This window comes from Scylla paramamosain, chromosome 40, assembly GCF_035594125.1.
Source record: "Scylla paramamosain isolate STU-SP2022 chromosome 40, ASM3559412v1, whole genome shotgun sequence".
NCBI lineage: Eukaryota > Metazoa > Arthropoda > Malacostraca > Decapoda > Portunidae > Scylla > Scylla paramamosain.
Window position 1 is genome coordinate 13,954,834 of NC_087190.1, and position 9,270 is coordinate 13,964,103.

The 9,270-nt window shown below is 41.3% G+C and overlaps 2 protein-coding genes across 3 annotated transcripts in view; one reads left to right on the forward strand and one right to left on the reverse strand.

Moving 5' to 3' along the window:
• Positions 1-661: 661 nt before the first annotated feature.
• On the reverse strand, positions 662-7,846 carry LOC135092519 (protein SEC13 homolog). 2 transcript variants are annotated; one of them, XM_063991098.1, is made up of 7 exons: positions 7,590-7,846; positions 4,529-4,702; positions 4,267-4,405; positions 3,300-3,430; positions 2,618-2,875; positions 2,147-2,290; positions 662-1,802 (listed from the first exon to the last, which is right to left on the reverse strand). In XM_063991098.1, the coding sequence occupies exons 1-7, from the start codon at positions 7,620-7,622 to the stop codon at positions 1,710-1,712; spliced, it is 972 nt and encodes a 323-aa protein (XP_063847168.1). In that variant the 5' UTR covers positions 7,623-7,846; the 3' UTR covers positions 662-1,709. The 2 variants fall into 2 exon arrangements, with proteins under 2 accessions (XP_063847168.1, XP_063847169.1); XM_063991099.1 differs by lacking the exon at positions 7,590-7,846 and adding an exon at positions 5,150-5,283.
• Positions 7,847-8,956: 1,110 nt separating this feature from the next.
• LOC135092520 (uncharacterized) overlaps positions 8,957-9,270 on the forward strand; it is a 2,013-nt gene continuing 1,699 nt past the window's right edge. Inside the window, exon 1 of the mRNA XM_063991100.1 lies at positions 8,957-9,270. This exon is cut by the window's right edge and continues 653 nt beyond it. The gene's annotated coding sequence lies outside the window, so the exon portion shown is untranslated.

Below are 9,270 nucleotides of genomic sequence, written 5' to 3' on the forward strand. Positions count from 1 at the left end.
CAGTTCACTGAAGCAGCGAAGCTAGCGAGAGGCGCCTTGCCAACGGCACACTAAAGGTTTCTTTTTCGATGCATTTATATTCGACACACAAAAGTTTTCAAACGCGCCCTGGAGCGGTAAGACACTTTTCTTACACAAGCCAAACGCAGTGGCCGCAAGAAGTGTCTTGGAAATTGCAGCCAGGGACAGCAGCATCTCGGCAGCTGGCGAGTGTATACAAACACGTGTCGCAATGGGCGGTGCACGTGCCCGACACTGTCCCAGACTGTCAGTTATGGACAAGGAAGCGAAAGTCTCGTGTTGTAGGCCTCTTTCACACGGGTGTCAGACTTTTCTACACGCTTTTGCAAAGCGTTCGCATTTCACTGACAGACCAGCAGACTCCTGCTGCCGCCGTCATGTGATCTAGAGGTTGACTTTTTTTTGGGTGGTGGGGTAGGGGGCTGGACTTAATGACCACACGTGCTTCTTTGCTTATACTTTAAGATAGTAAATAACTCACATCCTAAAGTCAACTTTTCCCAAATTCCCATTAAGTCCCCGTGTTTCTTGTGTTGAGAGAGAGATTCAGTTCTCCGGGTTTCAAGCACTAATGCCACAATCAGGTCATTACAGTTTGGGCTGTCAGATGAATACCTTGCTCAGCCAGTCAAACCAGTGGTAATGCTGCAATACTTTATTATAAGAAAATACACACACACACATACACAATATATTTCACAATCCTGTTTACTAACCGTTCTTAACTACAAAAACCTTTAAACTTGCACAAGACACAAAAATCTAGCATACACCTTGACTTCATTCTTGCACGTTCTCAATCTTTTCTCTGCTTCTTTATTCCCATGACTGGATGAAGCTTGACATTTTCTTACCTTTCAATAGGCATCTTAATCTGGACTCTGTTTTATAGAGCACTTTGTTCTTTCACCAGGACTTTACAAAGGGCACCAACCTTTCTTTAATCCACTAAGCCAATTTTAATATACTAAATCTCTTCTCTTTAGTAATACAGGTTTTGTTTACTAGTATCACATTTCTATCAATTCACTTTTTATTTACTTATCTTTATTCTATTTAATTCTTATTTTTTTTTTAATTTTTGACATCTTCAATGGAGCTTTTAAATTCAATTAATGTATTTCTACTTTTCCTCCTACATTTCATCTATATTTTTCTCATTTCTACCACATTTCTTCTTTTGATCACACATAATTCTTGCTATTACCATCTATTATTCCTATAACCACAACACAGTCCTTATTTACTGCCCCCATCACTTCCACCCTGTACTTTGATCAGATTTCTAATTCTTCCTTTCAAGAGAGCCTTTATATACAACTTCCATCATTCCTACACCACCTATAACCATAATTTCAATCATTCTTACATCATCTATAGTCATAAGTCCCTTTTACACTTCCCCTGCCCCTTCCCCTTCTCTATCATTGTAACACTAGGGCCTGCATTCTGAAACACACCACTCACTAATCATACTATTTTCACAGGCTACAGAGATGATTAACAGAGTTCTCAAGAGTGTTTCTCCTGTTAATAGCATAGAAATCTTGTTAATCTGTCACTAGAACAGTAAAAACATCCTTAAAATACCATGTTACTTCAATTACAGCCTCTGGAATATAGTGAAAAAGTAGTGTAGAAGTGTTTTAGAATATGGCTACAAGATACACCTTAATATGTCTGTCTTTCTATAAGGTGCGCTGTTCAGACGCTGCCTGCCCCTTGGCAGAATCACTGAGGCACACCCACTGCCCATCCAGGTTCTCCTTCCACAAGCTCACCTGTTGGGGAAGTCTGGTTAATAATTCTGTATTTTTATTTATTTATTTGTTTTTCTTTCTCTTTTCCTATTTTTTTTTTCTTTTTTTCTTTTTTTTTTTTTTTACTTTAGATGTTGGGTTGTATTTTGTTTTTGTTTGTGTTTTGCAATTAAATTTTGTCTTTTTTGTTAATTTTCTCCACTACTACTACCACCACCACCACCACCACCACATCTCTTGATATTACTAAAGAACACAATATTATAAAACTACAAAGCAAATAAGAATAAGTAAGCACCATATTATAAGGATATGAAAAAAGGATATTATATAACCCGACTTAATACACCACCACCAGCACGCACCTTGTTGTCCCCGCCAGACACAGCCAGAATGTTGCCAGTGACCGACCAGCTGACGTGCCAGATAACGTCATCAAAAGTGTTCAGTTCCCGGGGCTGCCACACACCTGTCACCCCGTCATTGACCCAGATGATCACCCGCCGGTCCTGTGAGGGAAAAATACAAAGGAATATACAAAGGAATATACAATGAAGGAGGAGAAGGAGGAGGAGGAGGAGAATATGGAGAGGAAAAAGAAGAGGAAAGAAGTAGTGAAGGGATATACAGATATACAACTGGCTAGCTACATTGACATAAAGACAGTTTATTGATCACATGGTAGGACAATTAGCTAGATAGACAGATAGATAGACTATTTGCAGACCACAGCACAACACAACCATCCATGCACTTGACCTCAAAACAACTAGATGAACAGATAAATAGCCAGACAGATAGATGAACTGTTTACACACCACCACACCACCACACACCTGCGAGCATGAGGCAATGATGGAGCGAGGTAGGCCGATGGAGGGTGCCCAGGCCACGTCCCTCACCCAATCAGAGTGTCCCTCCATCTTGCTCTCCTCCACCCAGTCACCGCTTGCCCCGTCCAGCCGCCAGATCTTGACATAGGTGTCACAGCCGCCTGTCACAATACGCTGGACCGGTGTTGCTCCCACCCGCCCTGAGCCGTCGGCTGATCCTGAGGCCACGGCAGGCGCCCAGCTGACAGAGTTGCAGCCGATCTGATGGGGAAGATAACAGGATTCATTTTTGACCCCCACTTTTCAAGCCAATAGACAAGTAGAAGTGAGAAGGTGTAAGTTTAGATAAGACATTAGTTAGAACGTACAATATGTTTGGGAAGAAAACGTTTTTTTAAGTGTTTTTTATCTGAACTGATCTCATTATAAAGGAACAGGGGTGAACCAGTGAATGCTGTGAGGCCTTGCTGTGGAAGTACCCTCTCAAGCTTGTCTTCTTTCACTACACCCACACACCTTCTCTCAGGTCCTCCTCTCTCTCTCTCTCTTTCTCCTGCTGGGTAGACCCACCTCCAGCCTTCTCTTCCTTGTCTCCTTCTGACACACCCACACCACCACAGTCTCATCTCTCTGGCTCTGTTGACCAGTGGCAATAATGGCACTACACGCCCATCACAGGACTTACTGAGTGAGCATTGGTGATCTTCTTGAACTCCCAAGTGTGGGCCGTGGAGGTGAGGATGGACACAGAACCATCAGCTGAAGCACATGCCAGCACCAGCCCATGTTCATGTGGTGCCCAGCACACACTGTTCACTGCAACACCAATAAATGTACCAGTGAAATGTGTGTGTGTAACATAAGCATACTGTTTACTGCATGATCAATAAATGTATCAGTGAACAATGTCTGTGTTCACTGGTGAATGTAACAAGCACACTATTCACAGCATGGGGAAACAAATGTACCAGAGAAAGATGTGAATTTATAGGTGAATATTACAAGCACACTTTTCACTGCAAGGGGAAACAAATGTATCAGTAAATGGTGTGTGTGTTTATTGGTGAAAGCAAGGCTACTGTTGAACATGGCACACTCAATGAGGCAATAAATCTAGAAACATGATTACACTAACTACACTCACACCTGTGTACTGCAGCTGAGGGCCAACACAAGTGCAACCCTCCACCTCCTTGCCCCCACCCAGTCCCATCCTTCAGTGATAAGTGGAAGTGCAACAAAATCATAGACAAATTATAAACAATATCTGGACAATGAATGAAAAGCAGTGAATTGACGTTTATCAAAGGGCAGTGTGAGGCACAAGGGTGGACTGGCCAGGGGTGGACTGGCCGGGACACATCAAAGAGCTAATCTTCACAGCCATCAAAGCGGTAACCTTCACAGGGCGAGGTGTTTCTAAGCACGGGGACTCTGCCATCCTACACCACCCCAACACCTCATGACCCTGGCCACAACCTAAGTCAGCCACCCTTACACACTTCCACTTGTCACTGTTACCCCCACACTCTTTAACCACTAAGAACCCTTTAATATTAATATGTACATTTTCAACCTTATGGCAGCAACATTATTAAACTGTTTATTATTATTATTATTATTATAATTATCATTATTACACACACACACACCTGAGGAGTCATGGTTGGCATGTTCATGTATTTTCTTCCACTTGTGTCCATCCTCCTGCCAGATGATCACCTTCCGGTCGTAGCTGCAGGACGCCAGGATGTTGCCAAACATTGGGTGTGCCCACGCCACCTGCCACACCTGCCAACACACACACACACACACACTCAGTACCCTCTCCCTGCACCTGTGTCACTCCTGTACTTTGTCATGCTGCAATACTCCTTTCAGTCTCCCCACACGGTGTTACTGGGCACCACCTACCGGTCCCTCGTGCTCCCTGAGGTTGGCCACCAGCGTGTGCGTGGATCCCTTCACCTCAAAGATCTTGACAGAGCGGTCAGAGGAGCAGGTGGCCAGCCGGGTGCCAAAGAAGTCCATCTGTGCATCGTGGATCATGTCGTCATGTCCCGTCTCCACATTGCTGATGACGGACACCTGGGTGGGGGTTTGGGGGAAGAGGTACAGTGTCAGGGAATGTTCTTGATGCAGTGCTGGGTGTTTAGGGTGCGGCAGAGAAGAGTGTCAGGGTTTTGAGTTAGGGTGCGTTTCAGGCCACATATCCACCACGGTTAGTCAATAGCATCAAGTGTGGCGGCAAAGAAAATGACACTAAACAAACCTAACCTAAATACACCAGTCTAAATTACTTAGCCATTTAATTCACAACTTAACCTGAGGATATAACACCAAACACCTGACCACCACCACCACCACCACCACCACACAACATCCCCGCACACACTGCCCTCAATGCACCACAACCTCAGTCAACACCAAACAGCTGATCACTGCAACACCGCAACATCACACATCATACCTTCCCTTCCTGCACACCTCAACACCCTAGATATTCTCTCTACAGGGTGTTGAGGTTGTAATTACCATGGTTGCGGCGGTGTTGAGTGCAAGGCAAGTGCTGGTGTTGCTGGTCTTGAAAGGTAAACAAATGACAGCTCTTTCTACTCAACGTGGCGACTTAACCCGCACTAAATTCTCCCACACTTTGCCGACTTAGTTTAAATATATATATATATATTTTATTTTTGGGGTTGTTTTGTATTTGTTCTGTAAGTTATTTTATTTGTTTTTAATGTACTAAGATCATTTTTTTGTATAGGTACTCTTATCTGTTTTTTTTTTTTCTGCCTTTTCCCTCTCCTCTTATTCGTCCTCCTACTTTCCGTCTCTTCCTTCTTTTTCCTTCCCCCGTTTCGACTCTATAAAAATATTCAAGAAAATGACAAATTGGCCATGGTGTGTGTGTGCTAACTATACAATCCGCAAAGGAAACAAGGACTCTCTCTCTCTCTCTCTCTCTCTCTCTCTCTCTCTCTCTCTCTCTCTCTCTCTCTCTCTCTCACTTTTTTCCTCCCCCCTTCCCCTGTATGCAATGAACAACTGTCACCCCTGCCTCGCCGGCCTGTCCTTCCATTACAGGCCTAATTAAATCTGTGAGGTCACTTCCATGCCAACAGGAGGTGAAATTGATAGAAATAATTAATAGTACAATATGAATACTTTGTACATTTGTATGCATGCTTGTGATTGTAGAAATCTTGTTAATCTGTCATTAGAACCGCAAAAAACACCCTTAAAAACTCGTGTGTCACTTCAACTAGAGCTTTTTGAGGGTAGAAATCTTGTTAATTTGTCATTAGAACCGGAAAAGAAAAACACCCTTAAAAACTCGTGTGTCACTTCAACTAGAGGTTTTTGAGTATAGAAATCTTGTTAATCTGTCACTAAAACCACAAAACACCATTAAAACCAGTGTCATTTCAACTTGAGCTTTTGAATGCAGAAATCTTTTTAATGTGTCACTTGAACCCGAAAAAAAACACCCTTAAAACCAAGTGTAAATTCAATTAGAGCCTGTGGGAAGTAGCGGAGGTGCGGCGCAGAAGTCTTTCAGAATACGGGTCAGCCAGTGTAGAATCGACCCATAATGTGATGGAGACAGTGAGAGCTTTTTTCCCCCCTCAGCCTTCCACCTCTTGTGATCCTTGGTGGATTAACTCAACGACATGTAAAAGCTTCCATTTGGAGGGCAGCGGTTGATTTACAGGAAGGTGATCAACTAAAACAATTCACACCTTTCGGATGTGTGCCTTCCCTCAGCCCTGTACAATGAAAGAAAGGGTCACACACACACACACACACACACACACACACACAAACTGCATGCCTGGAAGCACCTCGAAATATCTGGAAAAATAAAAAAAACACTGGATATCATGCTAAATATTGACAAGGAAGGACTGGAAAGGAGCTAGGAAGGTGTCAGTACGATGACGCCACGGCTGATGGACTGATGATGTTACAAAGACCGCCATTTACGTGTGTAAGTATTTCATTTTAAAAATTACTCGGAAAAACGCAGCTAAACTCGAATGCTTTACATATTTTGACTTACCGCATACTTTAACAAATACCGGGAACATAAAGAGATTTCAAACCCCAGTAATATTAAGGTTATTTATGAAGAACAATCTAAAAATTACTGGAACATTGATCCCCATTAAAACCATTGAAATATCCATCCGTTTTGACTTAACAATAATAAAAAAAAACATTTTAAAAAATCAGATTTTTTTTTTTTTTACAATTTAAAGTAAATTAGATGCAGAAATAAACCATTCACTGGGGAAAAAAGTAAAAAAAAACATTGTTGGAATATTAACACGATTAAAAACAATTCCACAGTCTACATAATTTATTGAATAGGAATGAAGAACACTTTAAAAAGCACGAACATTGTTTTTAAATGCAATAAGAACTTAATACAGGCTAAAATAAAAAAAAATTATAGTTTGATGACTGAGAAAAAACCTTATTTATACTAAAACAAACCTAAAAGCAACACGTCTCATTTAACAGACATTCGAAAAACACTTAAAACAACTAAATATTTTTAGAAACCATAAAATCTTATTTATAATCTTATTTATGAGCCGAAATAAAATAGCTAAGAAATAAAAAAATAAAGAAATATTGGAAGCTAACAGGCTGGGATAGACATATTCAAGATAGCGGCGGGTCAGTGGCGGAAATGACCGCCCTTCAGTTTCAATTAAACCTTCATCAAACTTAAACCAGTCAATGGCACAACGGATATGAAAGCTTAGTCGTGTGGCTCTATTTTGTGAAAGGATTGGCTTGACTGGCTTATAATAGTGAGAGATGAAGCAAATAATGCCTGATATAGGGCGATCTGCTGTCATCTCAGCCGATCCATTTTGTATCAATATCTGGCTAAATTTCCCCCCAGAAGGTAAACAGTCAGTAATGTTGACTCAGGTGAGGGTGTTACCGGTGTACTCACCTTCACTAAGCAGTCGTGCCTCTGTGATTCCATTTTGTGGGGATATGCAAACACCAGTGCCCGTACTCAGAATATCACAGCGACCATTTTCCAAGACCACAGACACGACTAGACAGGTTCTCAAGACTGCTTCTCCTTTTTTGCAATGTAGAAATCTTGTTAATCTGTCACTAAAATTGTAAAAGACACTCTTAAAGACCCGTGTTACTTCAACTAGAGGCCACAGGGACTGGCAAGAGGTGCCAGTGGCGGCCTCAAGCCCTCAATCACTACATCAACAGTTGGCATATTATCAAATATGAAGTTTGTTATATGTAAAGAAAGTTTACAGTTACAGCAATATTATTACTACTGCTACATAGATCGGTACAAATTTTCCTGTACATGTATCGCAATATATCGCAATATTAAGAATGTAAATATAAAATCATATAAAATAATATGAATCCTGGCCTCTTCACTTCCCTCCCTGCTATCAACCCAGTGGCAACACACCCATCAAGTAACCAACTACCACTTCACTATAATTGCGCCGTACTCTCCTCGTTACGACATGTATGCTATGTGTTTTTTTTTTATGAGAGAGAGAGAGAGAGAGAGAGAGAGAGAGAGAGAGAGAGAGAGAGAGAGAGAGAGAGAGAGAGAGAGAGAGAGAGACGGGGAGGAAAGGGGTGGAAGGGGAGAAAACGAACAACCGAAAGGTGTGAATTCTTTTAGTTGATCGCCTTCCTGTAAGTCAACCGCCGCCAGTCACAAGGAAGCTGTCACACACCAGTGAGTTAATCCATCAAGGATCACAAGACGAGGAAGGCTGAGTGAAAGAAAGGCATGCACTACACTGGCTCCATCATTTTCTAACTCGAGTTTACTACCACTACTATTAACACTATATTTTTATACTACTACTATTTCTAACAATAATAGTAATAATAATAATAATAATGATAATAATAATAATAATAATAATAATAATAATAATAATAATAATAATAATAATAATAGTAATAATAATAATGATAATAATAATAACAACAACAACAACAATATCAAAACAACAATAATGATAATAGTAATAATAATAATAATAATAATAATAATAATAATAATAATAATAATAATAATAATAATAATAATAATAACAATAACAATAATAACAACAACAACAACCATTCCTTCAAAACCATTAAAGATAAATCAAACAACACATCCTTGCAATAGAATCACTTAAGGAAAACTTGTGCATACGTGTGTGTGTGTGTGTGTGTGTGTGTTTGTGTTTATGCCAAGAAAGGGCGCGGTGAAGAAGGTCGCCTTTGTGTCCATCATAAGTGGCCCGCACTTATGATAGACAAAAAGCATCACGCCCCACAGCCTCAGTGTTCAGTCAGTCAGGGCGGACAGAAGGACCTGTTGGGAGTGTGTCTTGTGCTGTCATCGGGCTGGAGAGGTCGGTCAAGCCATTCAGACAGACAGACAGATAGAGGCGAAGTCATCTGTGTGTCAGTCCTCCGGCCATTCAGACAGAGACAAGCGAAGTGCCCTGCGTCAGTCTACAGAGGACCAGACACGCCAAGCAACAGTCTGTCAGTTTGATAACCATCTCACCAGTCTCCCAGCCAGCCAGCCAGCAAACGCAAGCAATCAGTGACACAATCCACATCAGCCACTCAGCCACCTCTGT

What these genes read in the sequence shown, in the direction of transcription:
- LOC135092519 (XM_063991098.1), bottom strand. Translation starts at nt 7,622, where the DNA reads ATGGAATCACAGAGGCACGACTGCTTAGTGAAG. An exon ending in GGCACGACTGCTTAGTGAAG is followed by an intron (nt 4,703 to 7,589) that starts GTGAGTACACCG and finishes ACCCCCACCCAG; the next exon opens with GTGTCCGTCATCAGCAATGT. An exon ending in TCATTGCCTCATGCTCGCAG is followed by an intron (nt 2,291 to 2,617) that starts GTGTGTGGTGGT and finishes TTTCCCTCACAG; the next exon opens with GACCGGCGGGTGATCATCTG.